The following is a 13,850-nucleotide window of genomic DNA, read 5'->3' as shown; positions in this document are numbered from 1 at the left end:
CAAGCTTCTCATCGAACTATGGGATGGGGTGGGTTGGCCTATAAGGTTTAGTGTTGTCATATAATCCTTCCCGAGATAGTCGGGCTAGTACTTTAATGGTGATTGTTACCGAAACGTACCGGATCTGGCAAAGGACCATCAACATCGATAACGCACCCCACAACCTTCGGAGAGTGTTTTACTTTTGGATTTGGGCATGAACTGAAAAAGATTTCTAAGTTTTTTATTGATTTTTCATAGTTGTGAAAGCATAAAAAAACGCATAATTAAACAATAAGAAAAAATATAATAAAACAGATTTATTTTTTACAAAGTTTTATCACATAGAATAACGTAGAAAAGCTAAGAATAATTTCAACTTTTCCTTTTTAGAAGAAAATCAATTCATCTGAATTGAACTTTTGAAATTCAAGGAAGACTAACAAAATTATAATTGGCAACAATCTCAAATAGGAAAATTCAGATTAAATGTATACATAGCAAATAATTCCCTAGGAGTCGTCTGGTGATATATAGTGAGCTTTATTAGCTATAAAATAAATTTACTTGCATTTGTCGAAAGTACTAGTCTACACCTGGTTTTAAAAGGTTAATGTTAGTTCCCACATACTCAAAGTTATTCGCTGTCGCCAATTTATATTGATGGTTGCCAAAGCGCAAATATCCCTTTTCCTTCTCTAATGAAAGAAGGTGCTTCGTCTTATTGGAGACCAATGATAAACAGCCAACTTTGATATTTATTAAAACACATAATACCAGCATCATAAGAAATCGACTCTCAAAGAAGGTATGATTCATGGGGTTTACCAAGATTCACTCAACATACGTATGGATATTATACACACATACGCACGTTGTCCACATTGTATATTACGAAATTTTTCATATCTAAACATTTTAAATTGATTTGCCACTTTATTGCATTTAAACATAATTATTTGATAACTGAAGTCACGTGCCTTCACAAAAAAAAAAAAAAGAAAAAAATGTGCTCCACCAAATTTTTTTATCAAATAGATTAATAATTTGTCATCTTGGGTGTATGGCTTATACATCCCCGAAAATAGACCTAAAAACAATATATTATCAGCTTAAAAAACCCATGCAACTCTTTTCGGTCATACAACCATATAAGGTTATGATTACCTGAGTAAAAATTTGTATTTATACATGGTGTTTCTCTACGAACATACACCACTTTAAGGTTATATAAATTTTTGTATTAAATATATCGCACACCAAGATAAAAACAACGATCATCTCTAAAAATCATAATGTTCAGTAAGGGCAGCAAACTTATTGACTTTCCCTTATGTAGCAAGGTAATTTTTGATTCATTTCAAGCACTCTTACTTAGCTCACTATTGATCTAAGTGTGCGATGTCCACAGCTCTTGATATTTTTCTAAAATGTTGATAAGTCTTCCTAAAGATTTCGGGATCGTTAAGTTAAGTTTAGTGGTAGCCACCCCGGCAGGGGAAGCACACTTGGACAAAATAAATGTCTGTTTTGATACCATATAAGATAATAGTGACTTAAGCTGAACTTATTTAGAGAACCCTTGCATGGCAACTATGTAGTTCCGATAGGTCCTTCGGAGATCCTGGTGAGCCGATACTGAAATAATTTCGTCTTATTTTGTCAAAAACTAGATAGTCAAGCATGAAGTGTCTCGATGATTACACCACCCCATTGGACCCGTCAAAACCACCCTCGCCATTTATAGCAGACCGCTTGCTTCACGAGACCACTACGAAACTAGCTTGGGAGTGTTGCTGATGTCACACGGTGCTTCTTCTCCTCAGCCACACTTTATCTGTTCGAACTTATCTCGCTCTTAAAAATCGTCAAAGCTAAGTTAGAACCCAAACAAGTGTATTCTAGCTACTAAATATTAAGGAGTGTCGCATTTTATTTCATTCTTTAAATTTGAGTCTCACTTTCCAATACGTAAAATTGCATCATGCGAACTCTTAAGTATAATTCACAATAAAGATATACTAAATATGTATGTAGAATGTTTTACAATTTTCTGACTCAACTCATTGCATAGCGAACTGAGCATAAGAATATATGTATGTACTTAAGTGTGCCTCAACGCAAAGACGTAAAAACCGAGGCGCTTCGCTTGTCAGCGTTTTAAATTATACAAAAAAAATTAAAAAAAAATCACGAACCAAGCGGCGCATATTACCTACATATATGTCGGAGGGTGTGTATTACTCGGAGCGCGCAGATAAGGCGATCTAGTGGCGGCAAAAGCCGGCAAGCGTTTTAATTGCTCAATATGTGCGCTTTTTGTGACGCGTTATCATGTGAAATAAAAAACCAATTTTTGCATTTGAAGACAAAACGAAATTCCCAATTTCATTCAGTCGCATTTCAGCAATAAAGCGAGCAACAAGCAAACCGGAAATCGATCGGTTTAAAATTACAGTGAAAATCAAAAAGATACTAAAGACAAGAACAGGCTTTGCAATTAGGACGGCAAAAGTATTAGCATTATTGCAATGATTCATAATTATTTGGAGGAATTGCTAAAAGAAAACATAAAATCTAGTGCAGCGACTTACAGCTTATGTTGACAGTGAAAAAAATGAATAGACAAATCTAAAAAAAAAATTGTTAAATGTCTTGAATTTCAAAAAATTATAAATATCAGCAGCAAAGCAGAAAAAATTTAAGTTCTATGAAAGGCAAAAATTTATAAAAGTACAAATAAAAATATGCGACTTCATATAAAAAATCTTAGCGACCAATGGTCATCAAAACCAAAGCAAATGTGGCAACAACAAAGTTCATCGCGGTTGCAAATGATAAGCGCCATATATCACGTGCTCCTTTTGACGTTACTGACGCAAATAGCACGTGCTGCTGCGGCGCGCTCTCTTGCCATTGATAAGCGCAGTGCTTCGGCGCCTGCTACCGATGAACATCCGCTTTCACTGCATGTCAATAAAACGTGCTTCATTTACTCATGCAATGATACGCTTAACCAACATTACATACATGAAATAGAGCGTAATATCGATCGGAATGTAAGTGCATGTGATGACTTCCACAGATATGCTTGCGGCAATTGGCAGCCACCAAATGCTCACAGTAGCTCTGCGAGCATGTTACAAGTAGCTGAAGAACAATTGACATCACGTTATTTGGAATTATTTGAGCGCGCTTTGAGTAGCAGGCGATACGACGATCCCTCAACTACGACTGCTGCGGTAAATAGAGCAATACATAGACAGCGAATACGGCGCGCGCGTACACACAACCGACGCGCTGTTACGAAAACACATAAAAATATAGTTAGAAATAGAGAAAAATTACGAGATATAGAAAACATGCGCAAAATGCAAACCGAAGATTACAATCTTGTATTTTCAAAGCTTTTAGAGTATTATCACGTTTGTATGCAATCTGAACAGCTAACGCTACACGGCTATTATGATCAGCTGCATAGTGAGGGATTGTTGCATCTGCGACGCCGCCACTGGCAGGATATGTTAGCGAACTTCGCACGCTTCGGTTATGGCGAACATTTTGTATACTTCAGAGTGCGTCAACAAAATGCGACACAACACGACATTTATGTGCTGCCACATGACACTCTCAAACGAGTTAATTTGACCGAGAAAATTTATGACATATTGCGCACACATACGCATCTAAGCCGCGCAGATTTAGCAGAAGAGTTTGGTGTGCTAGAAAATGACGTGGAAACAATAGTCAACGCAACGTGTACGTCACACGAATATAAACTAAGAAATGCTACAGCATCACCAACAAATATTACAGATGAGCTTGCGACCCCTATTAACATTGAAGAGGATTGTGATCTTAGTGAAATTTTAACTGTTGCTGAGCTAACGGCACGCTGCAGCGAAATTGATTGGCAACGCTTTATTGGTGTACCTTTAGGGCGTCATTTGCATGCTCATGATCGCATACGCGTTGAATCGCTGGAAACTGTTTGCAAGTTGGCACGCTATATCAATCAAGCGCAACATGCTGAAATAAATTTTCTTTATACGCTTGCACGTTTTCTCAGCCACCTACAACAGCAAAACTACAATCCAGTGCGTTTAGGTAGCAATAATGCTACTTGCATACGTCACATGCGCAAAATGTTCTCTGGCGCAATGACATACGTCTATGATCAAGCGTATTATGCGCCTGTACGCACCGAAAGCGATCGCATTATACACTCAATATTTGCGCAGCTCAAAACAGAGTTCGCACACACTCTCTCACTCAATCGCATGCACTTTGACGCTGATATTGTTGCATACCTACAACAAAAATTACAATCGCTACGCATAAACATAGGCAATTTGCCGCCTAAGGTCAATTCATCATTTTATGTGGATCTCATATGGCAGTTAAATGTGAGCAAAGATAATTTCTATAGCAATCACTTACATGCTTTGGCTCATGCCTTTGGCCATTTGCGTCGACTTGCTTCCAGTGCGTCGAAGAATCGCAGTCGCAGTGCGTGGTACACTTTCAATTATCATTATCCCACCTTTGTTGACCGCTTAGACTGGACGCCATACTATTTTTGTCTTAGCAACATAATAATTGTGCCACACGTATATTTACAGACGCCTTTCTATGACCGTGAGTTTTGGCCAGCTCTACTTTATGGCGATCTCGCTAATACGCTGGGTCACGAGCTCATACATAGTTTTGATACCAATTTTCTTGAATATGACTCTAATGGTAACATGAATGAGCTGATGTTGCAGCGCATCTCATCGAACCAAAATTTTGCGCGCAATATTAAATGTTTGAATAAAAATACCAAATTTGTGGCTGAGCGCATCGCTGATGTGAGTGGCACGCGTTTGGCACTGAACACATTCTTGCGTGATTCATCATTCCGGCAGCGTAATGGTCGTTTATTTTTTTTACAATTTGCGCAATTCTTTTGTAGTAGAGCAGAAGATGCGACACATCAGCTTCTAGATCCATGGCACGACTCGGATATATTACGTTTGAATTACACCTTGGCTCAAATGCCAGAATTCACGGAAGCATTCAGCTGCTCAGCGAATAGTCCAATGGCTGCAGTTGAGCGTTGTGAGATGTGGTAGAATTTAGTATTTGAAATCATGTATAAAATATTTGAGAGCATGTGTTTTCCTAAAATTTAAATTATAGTATTTAATCTTAGCCGGGTTGATATTTATATTATTGTTACCAATATTTGTACTTATTCAAAATCTAGTCCGTACATTTTTAGATGAGATACAAAAATTAATTAAAAATACAAGCTTTACTTCATTTTAGTTTTCATAAAAATGCATACATTTTTATTTTAAGTAATAAATTATATATATTAAATAAATATACAAAATACTTATAAAATGAATACACAATTAAAAAAAGTTTCCATTTTACCATTAGCGTAAGTATCTAAGGCAGTGATGGGCAAACTGAAATGAAAACTACATTTACTCATTTCATTCAGCCTGCGCATTTATATTACTCAACAACAATTAAACATAACGCAAGATCTACGCATTTACATGCACATTTATTTCAGTGTGAAATGAAAGTACGATAAACGTGCTATAATCGCATCTTTTTACAGTTTTGCGACCTCTAAATAGGACAAACATTTAAGCACAGCAAATTATGCGAGTTGAATGCGTTAATAATGCATTAAATGCCGCAACAGCATTTCTTCATTCCATTTAATTCCAATAAAAGGTGTAGATTTTTCTCAAAAGAGAAATATACTATTGCTTTGATTGCAAAATTTTACTACACATTTACTAACTACTTATAAATTTAGACACACACATACATACTAAATGTATATCTTTCTACATCGGCTGTAGATACTATACATAGATATAATGAGCTACGACACATTGCGGCACGCAAAGAAAACCAAAGACTTTGATATTTATCTTTCAACAAGATTGTAGCTTTTATTGCTGATGCACGTATTTCGATAGATAATTACCTTGGAAATTAAGCTTACACTGCACACAGCAGACTGCATTACTATTTTTAGGTTTTTTATGTACTCGTAAGTTACTCTTAGAAGTTGACTTTTCCGAACTTTTTTTTTCCAGGTTATAGTTCAATGATGATACAGCCTGCCTGATACTTTTGTATACATAAATACTCATGTATAAACGTGCTTTGAATTTTATTTTGGATATGTGTATGAAAATAATATGGAACGTAGGATATGTGTTTGAAAATAATATGTATATCTAAATATATAAAAATCGCGTGTCACTATGTCTGGCGCCAATGGACTCCTAAATTACTGAACCCATTTTGAATTTGTTTTGCACCCCGTGTGTAGTTTGATCTAACTTGAAATATAGAATGGGTTACATCTCAGTTTATAGTCGCAATATTATTTTATTGCAAATTTTTTTATTTGTTTATACGCAATAATAAAATGTTACGTATACGCACCGGCACTCACATTTTCAGGGGTGCGGATATACTTCCGTGTAATTGGTTGGTGTTTAATTAAACAACGTGCTTATCAATAAAAAATATTATAGCGAATGATATCAAGTATAGCACATCACCAGGCCCGCCGAGATGGTGGGGGGTTTGTGAGGGGGCCCGCGATTTCGAGGTACTATGACATTTTTTTTAATTCAGGAGAGTCTTTAGTTGTTCCATGTGCAATTTTTAAGCCGAATTTCAAAAGCAATGAAAATCTGCATTTCGTTTTAATATTATAGTGAAGTGTGAAAAATAAAAAACTGTATATATAAAAAGAAAGGCTAAAATGTGTGTTAGTTGGTCACCGGTGTTTGTAGAGAACCGTCGGTCGATTTTGTTCAAACTTTCACACAAGTTGCGTAAACTTCACGCGGTGGTTACTACATAGGCTTGGTTGCGATCTACGTACAGGGTCTTGAGATATAGGCCGAAACGCGGACCCGAGTACCCCTAGAATGTGCTTAGAGAATATGGATAACAAATGAAAGCTGTTGATGACTGCTTTAGCAGAGGGTCATTTTCATACCCCTGTTTGACTAGGGGCTCGAGATATAGGCCAAAACGTGGATGCCTATACAGTGTTTATACAATATGGATATCAAAAGAAAGCTGTTGATGAGTACTTTAATACAGAGTAATATATTATCCAGAGACGGACTGGGACTGGGACTGAGAATCGGAGTGGGACTGGGACTGGGACTGGAATCAAAATACATACTACCCTCTGGGACAGGCAATAAGGGATGCAGAAGAATGAGAAGGAATTGAGAGAAGATAAAAGAGAGAAGGAGATTGAGAAAGAGATAGAATGGGACGAAGATGGAGGTAGATGAAGCGAAAAAGACGGAGGAGTGAATAAAAGGATTAGGAAAAAGTGAAGAGGCGGAAGGGCAGAGTCAGACGGAAAAAGCTTATTAAAATGTATGCAGATAGGCCAGATTTAGGGCAGGACAACTTCTGACGGGTCTTCTAGTAAATTTATAAAATATTATTTATGTACAAAGGTATTCGATCAGTCTGACAGTGCGTATGAGTAAGATTTTGATACATTTTATATTATTGTGAGTCGTTCGCCCACACGATACAAAACGAGTTCGAAAGATTGTCAGAAAATTTGAATCTTGTGTTAAGAGGGCTCAGAACAGCATTTGCTTTGTAGTGCTTGAAATACAGGCGAAATGTTTGACATCAGGTTTTAAAAATTTATTTGGTCTTAGGAAGAACTACTTATCATGCTTTTTGTGGCTCTGTAGTAAATCACACGTAGGCGTAATTTCAGAGTTTGCTGGAACAGGATCCATATTTTAAGGAGTTACAACAGGTTTTAAATGCAAAACTATATAATAACGACTTTGTAACTCAAACCGCCATTCCAAAGAAATATATAGTTTATCAAGAAAAAAATACTACGGAAGTGTTTACAACGTCCAGGGAAACTAACAGTAAGCAACTTTTGTTTTCGACTCAAACTAATATTGATAGCAAAATATCGACTCCTAACAGCGGTTTTAGTGTATTCAGCAAAATTGAATTTTTAAAAGAGAAGGCTTTTAAGGTGCCGTAACAAAGCTTCTAGTAGCATAATTCGTAGCATCAAAAGACGTGAGTAGCAAACACTCGGGTAGTTCGATGTGTCAACATTCAGATGTAGGTTTAGCTAACTTATGTTTTTTAATATACAAGAACTTGCCCAGGGATTGAAGTTAAATCAAGAAACTTCACCAAGAACAAATAATTTTGGGCTATTTGAGAAAAGCTTTATCGGCTTCTTATCGGTAACAACCGACGAGCTGTTGTTTTACTATCGGCTTATTAACTTAAGTGATATCCGTGTAGAGCTATCGGTTTGTTATAGGCATGACATCGGCTTCTTTTGATTCTTTATCGGCTTATCATGGATTGGTTACAGTTGTATCGTCGACAGTATACTGAAGTTTTATCGGTATCTATTTCATAAAAAAGCCATGAGTTGTCTATAACATGCCGATAACTGGTAACTGGTGAGTAACCGATAGCAAATGTGCAATTTTTTGTTGACAAATCGAACACATTTGAGAATAAATCGCCAACTATTCGATATAAAGTCGATAGCATGGTAATAGATAACCGATAACTTTTCAAAAATAAATCGACAGCTATCGGTTACAAGTAGAGTCTTTTTAATAGTTTATCGATAACAAATTGGTCGCAGATTGATAATAAGTAAATTATTTTACCAGAGCCAACCGATACCTTCGTAACACATCAATCACATATTAATAAGAAACTGTTAACAGCTTAATAATAATTCGATAACTTTTGGATAGCAAACCAACAAATTTGCGATAAACTAAAACAAATTTTGGATAATAAATTAATAAATATCTGACGAAAAAAAAAATAACTCGCCTATAAATAGTGCATAACTTATAGATTAGAACATTTTGATTACATATCGACAATTGGTATAGACCTCATCGATAACACAACGATAACAAACTGTTTACTTGATCATATCGCTTCTCCAATAAACTTTATCGATAACACACCGTTAATACCTCGATAAGAAATTGATAACACGCTGTCCGGTTTCAGTTCCGGCTTCGGTTTGGCTTGGGCTGGGACTTCTAGTCTTTCCTGTAATCTCCAAATTTTTTTTCCTTTCCTTTACTTTACTTTCGCGCTTTGTGTTCATTTTTTTAACTTTCATATACATATGGCCATATATTACTTATAATAACGTACATATATCGAGTTAAGAAAAAGGAGATATATTAGTTTAGCAATACAACTCTTTTAATGGCTCAGTCGATTGTCGGATGCCCTTTCACTGTGAAGTTTGAAAATGATGTTATAATGATGATGTAAGAAAATTTTTCGACTTTAAAAACCATTTATTTGGCCCTTAACTGGATACTGTAACCGATTCCAATACGTAGACGCCAGTTTTTCTTCTTCTACACAATCCCTGAAGCCATCAAACTGCCCATGCAGGACACCAACAAAAAGCTCAGCTTATTTGTATTTGATGCTGTCTGCCTTTATTTGTATTTAAATTGCAGTTAAACGAAACTTAATATGCAAATAATGCGCAAACATACAAGCGGAAAAAAATTGGAACAACAACAAAAACTAAAAGGTTTCATAACTGAAAAATAACAAAGAAAATCTAACGTACTACGAAATTTTTGTTTCAACCACAATCTGTCACTGCTCACCCACAAGTAACCAACTTCCAACTTACTATTAACACTCGCTTTTTTCAGTCAAATAAAAACATGTACATATGAAAATTTAATGAACACATCCACGTAGCATTTATTTCATGTAAATAAAAATGTGAGCATAAGCGAAAAGAAACAAGCAAATAAATGTAAATTGAGAAGCATCGAATGATCAAGAAAAAATCAACAATAAAACCGGAAAGGGAAGTGTGATTGGAATGTTACACCGGCGCCACACAACCGCAACCACAAGCGGTCAGCATATATGTACCAACACACATACACACACATTCATTCATATGCCTTTTGTATGTTAAACGATAAGACAGATACCACCCAAATATAAAAATTTAATGAAAAATTGACATTTAAATGGCGGAAACGTGTGTGTCACAAGCAACACATGCGAACACAGATGCACGTATATATAATACAAATGCAACTTTTTACAATTACAACAATAATAACAATTATAACATCGAAACGGCGGTACGTTACCGCCGGTAACAGAATTGACATTAAACGTATTAATTGCAGTTTCCGCCATGCAGCCAAACATCACTGACACTACGTCACATACGTAACTTCGCTTACACAATATATTTTACCGCTGATAGCATCAGCATTCATGCAATAATTCAATGTTGTTTTAATTTTTAGTGCGCATTTATGTAATTTACTGAATTATAGCTCTTTTGTGTTTATGAGTTCTGTGCGGAACAAGTTTAACACGTTGAGTTTCAGCTTTAGTATGGTTTGGAAGTTGTAAGGCAATCATTGAAATGAGAATTTAATAATATGGTTCTGATATGCTAGCACTTATTCCAGAAGACGATACTGCTACTACAAGATATCGACGAAATATTTAATATGTAATTTTTTTGAACGTTGCATGATTTTAGGAGCGTCAAAAAGACTGTGACTCAAGCATCAATCTGACATGGCAGTGTCCAAAAAAATTTTTTAGTTATTGATGATACAGTTCAACGAGAATGCCTGAGATTTTATATAAAGAAGGTTTTTTATCGCCTACTAATATTCTATATCTTTCTATAGCTTTCTGCAACTTGCTTTACTTTCTAGTGGCCTTTTATAGAAACTACACAGTCAATCACAAAAGTGGGTTTGCATTTTAGTAAGCTTCTCTTCAGCTAGCAAAAGGGATAATTATCCAACCTAAACTTGCCGTAAATAGCAACGAAAAAACTCTGAGCCTTGACCGTATAGCTTATTTATATCAGAACATACAGAGAATTTTCAAAATTACAAGATCCATATGATTATTTTCCTCTTTATGTCATGTTGCCCTCTAGCTCTGAACAACAATTCAAACTTCAAGTTCCTTGATTAACGAGGAGTTCTTTAGCAATCGAATGCCAGCCTTCGAAGCTTCCAAAAGACCTTCTTCCTCCAAGAGCTAAAGTGAAACAACTCGTCCCGTGGTTTTTTTTTTTTTTTTTTACTGCACAACCTTTTAAATCTAAATGCGGTACCTTCCTGCTGAATGATTCTATGTGGTGATGACCATTCTTGCTGAAAAAAAAAATTACTTCCGGTTCGGTATTTTACTTCAATCAAAAATTAAACCTGCTTTTTATTTATAATCACCATGCAGGGAATTATTATTTCTTTTTTAATATTTAATGGTTTTCTTATATCTGCGCTTTTACATTACACAGATTTCATAATTACAAGTAAATGCTCTCGTCAACAGACATGAATATCTCATTAGCGGTAGGGCAAATAATAACGTTAAATATAATTCACCTTTTAGTAGAGTTTTAATTATTTTTTACATATTTACTCTTAATTAAAAGGTTTCTCTGTGGCGTAATTTTAACTTAAGCTCATATGACAAAGAAAAATAAATCATACAAAGTTAAGGTTTGCAGCAAGTTTTAATTATTTTACTTTACGTCATACAGCAATAAGACAGTAGAGCAAATAAACAAAAAAAAACTATTGCTAGCTTCGTTAAGATTAGCCCATTGAATAAGAAACAAGCACAGGCAGAGAATTTGTGAACCTAGTGTTTTCCGTCCTTTAGCTATTTAACAGAAATAACGAGTCTCCAAAAATCATTGTCAAAATCTGAGAACCCATTTTTTTCTCTCGTGAATCTTACCGTTCATTTTTATGCGGCTTATTTTCCAATATATGGTGTATGCTGAATCTGTAGTGTATCCGAATATGTAAGACCATCAACTTTCATATATTCGATGATTAATAATCGATGGCCTATTTACACGTCACCGTTAAATTATCAAGCAAGTTTACTAATTTATGGCCGCTTTATAAATGCCCTCTTTCATTCTAAACTATTCCACCCAAATCAATAGCAAATCGTCAAATTATCGTTTCCTTGTGTTCTTTATCTGCTTCGCATGATTATTGCATCAAACTATTTCTTCTACGAATGTATCAATGCATCTTAATATATTAATAAATTTAAAATTTTCGTAACGGTCTAATGAGACCTCTGCATGATTATAGATTAAGTGAGCGTTACCTTAACCTTTAACCGAAGTCTTAATCTTGTACTTATATTTGATGACAAATATTTTTTTTTGTTTATTATTGACCTGGTTGATTGTTTTGTTCGCTCCGGTTATTTATGTTGCTTTTTTCTCTGGCCGCTTGTATGCAACGCGTATCCAATATATTTGCCTAGCCTAAAACAAACACCACCGGCCACCGTGGTGTGATTGTAGCGTGCTCCGCCTACCACACCGTATGCCCTGGGTTCGCACCCGGGGGCAAAGCAACATCAAAATTTTAGAAATAAGGTTTTTAAATTAGAAGAAAATTTTTCTAAGTGTGGTCGCCCCTTGGCAGTGTTTGGCAAGCGCTCCGGGTGTATTTCTGCCATGAAAAGCTCTCAGTGAAAACTCATCTGCCTTGCAGATGCCGTTCGGAGTCGGCATAAAACATGTAGGTCCCGTCCGGCCAATTTGTAGGGAAAAATCAAGAGGAGCACAACGCAAATTGGAAGAGAAGCTCGGCCTTAGATCTCTTCGGAGGTTATCGCGCCTTACATTTATTTTTATTTATATTTGATAACCCACTCAAAACTTCAAATTGTGGATACTTCTACCTTGTCTACTTATGACAAGTGAAATTCATGGAATCAGTAAATTTTTTCATGAGTGTGTACCTACGAAGCAAATTTGAAGAATTTAAATATCTCAATATTCAAAGTAGTGTGCTAGGCCAAAACTGTGTCCAAGGCAATTTCTCATAGCTAAGGCAATAAACAAAATATTAAAAGATATTCATTCCTGCAACCAAACAACACCTAAGCCTTATTATTTCTAAAAACTTCCACCTTTTTTTCTTAATATGAGATAATTAAGTTTTGACGAGAGATAATCCGACGGTTGCCTTCGCTGGCACGCTCATCTTACCATCCTTGATTAAGCATATTTAACAGCCTTAAGTAGAAGGTTATTTGCATTAAATATGCCAGTATATAAGTAAGTGTGTATGTGTTTGTGTATAAGCGCAAAACTTTTATAGAGTAACAGCGTGGACAGGCAAAAGTCTTCTTTGTTTGAAACTTCATTCTTGTTGTTGTTCTTTGCTATGAAAAGTTTGTTGAGCCCAGCAACTGGCACAGCAGTTTATCACTTGATAATTGAATTACGAGAGTTACAAAGAAAGCAGCTATTCTGGGGTTAATGATAGTTTAATAAGCTTCACAAACATTTCCCCCTCAAAGTGTTGTTTTAAATACATTTATGTTAAAGGATAGCGTAAAAACCAATATAACTTACCAGAGTAAGTTTAAACATTTAAAAATTGCTACTGCTGAAATAAAGTTTAAGGTGACGAGGGAACAGGGAGTTTTTTTTTTTTTGTATACAAAGAGAGAAAAAAGGCCTCTATTGGCAACTGGGTTAGAGAAGCTATAAATTGCGCCAGAAAACAGTTAAAAGAAATGCGGTACATAGCCTCATGAATCCATTCCATCAATTCCATAATGATTGCTGATCTGTAAGCCTGTTAATGCAATTTACTTCTCATCAAATGTTCGTTTTGCAGAATAAGCAATTGGCTAATCGATAGACCTGTCCTTCGGCAAAACCCTGAAAACTACTACTTTTTCCCTTAAACCTCTAAGGTACACTGCAGTGGCTTACAAGTACAAAAGATAAGGGCCGGAGTTCTGTT

The 13,850-nt window shown here is 35.7% G+C and overlaps 3 protein-coding genes across 3 annotated transcripts in view; 2 read left to right on the top strand and 1 right to left on the bottom strand.

Annotated features, from left to right (window-relative positions):
- LOC137239172 (pickpocket protein 19-like) overlaps positions 1-13,850 on the bottom strand; it is a 229,355-nt gene that overhangs the window by 47,411 nt on the left and 168,094 nt on the right. The window lies entirely within an intron of this gene.
- Positions 1-13,850, top strand: part of ppk7 (pickpocket 7) — a 126,529-nt gene that overhangs the window by 22,448 nt on the left and 90,231 nt on the right. The window lies entirely within an intron of this gene.
- Nepl4 (Neprilysin-like 4) lies at positions 2,394-5,353 on the top strand. Its single transcript, XM_067769296.1, has one exon. The coding sequence runs from the start codon at positions 2,727-2,729 to the stop codon at positions 5,091-5,093; it is 2,367 nt and encodes a 788-aa protein (XP_067625397.1). The 5' UTR covers positions 2,394-2,726; the 3' UTR covers positions 5,094-5,353.

Source organism: Eurosta solidaginis, chromosome 2 (genome assembly GCF_040869045.1).
Source record: "Eurosta solidaginis isolate ZX-2024a chromosome 2, ASM4086904v1, whole genome shotgun sequence".
Classification (NCBI taxonomy): Eukaryota; Metazoa; Arthropoda; class Insecta; order Diptera; family Tephritidae; genus Eurosta; species Eurosta solidaginis.
This window is presented reverse-complemented; position numbering and strand designations above follow the sequence as displayed.

Excerpts from the sequence above, each read along its gene's own strand:
- Nepl4 (XM_067769296.1), top strand. The coding sequence starts at position 2,727 with ATGCGACTTCATATAAAAAATCTTAGCGACCAATGGTCATCAAAACCA.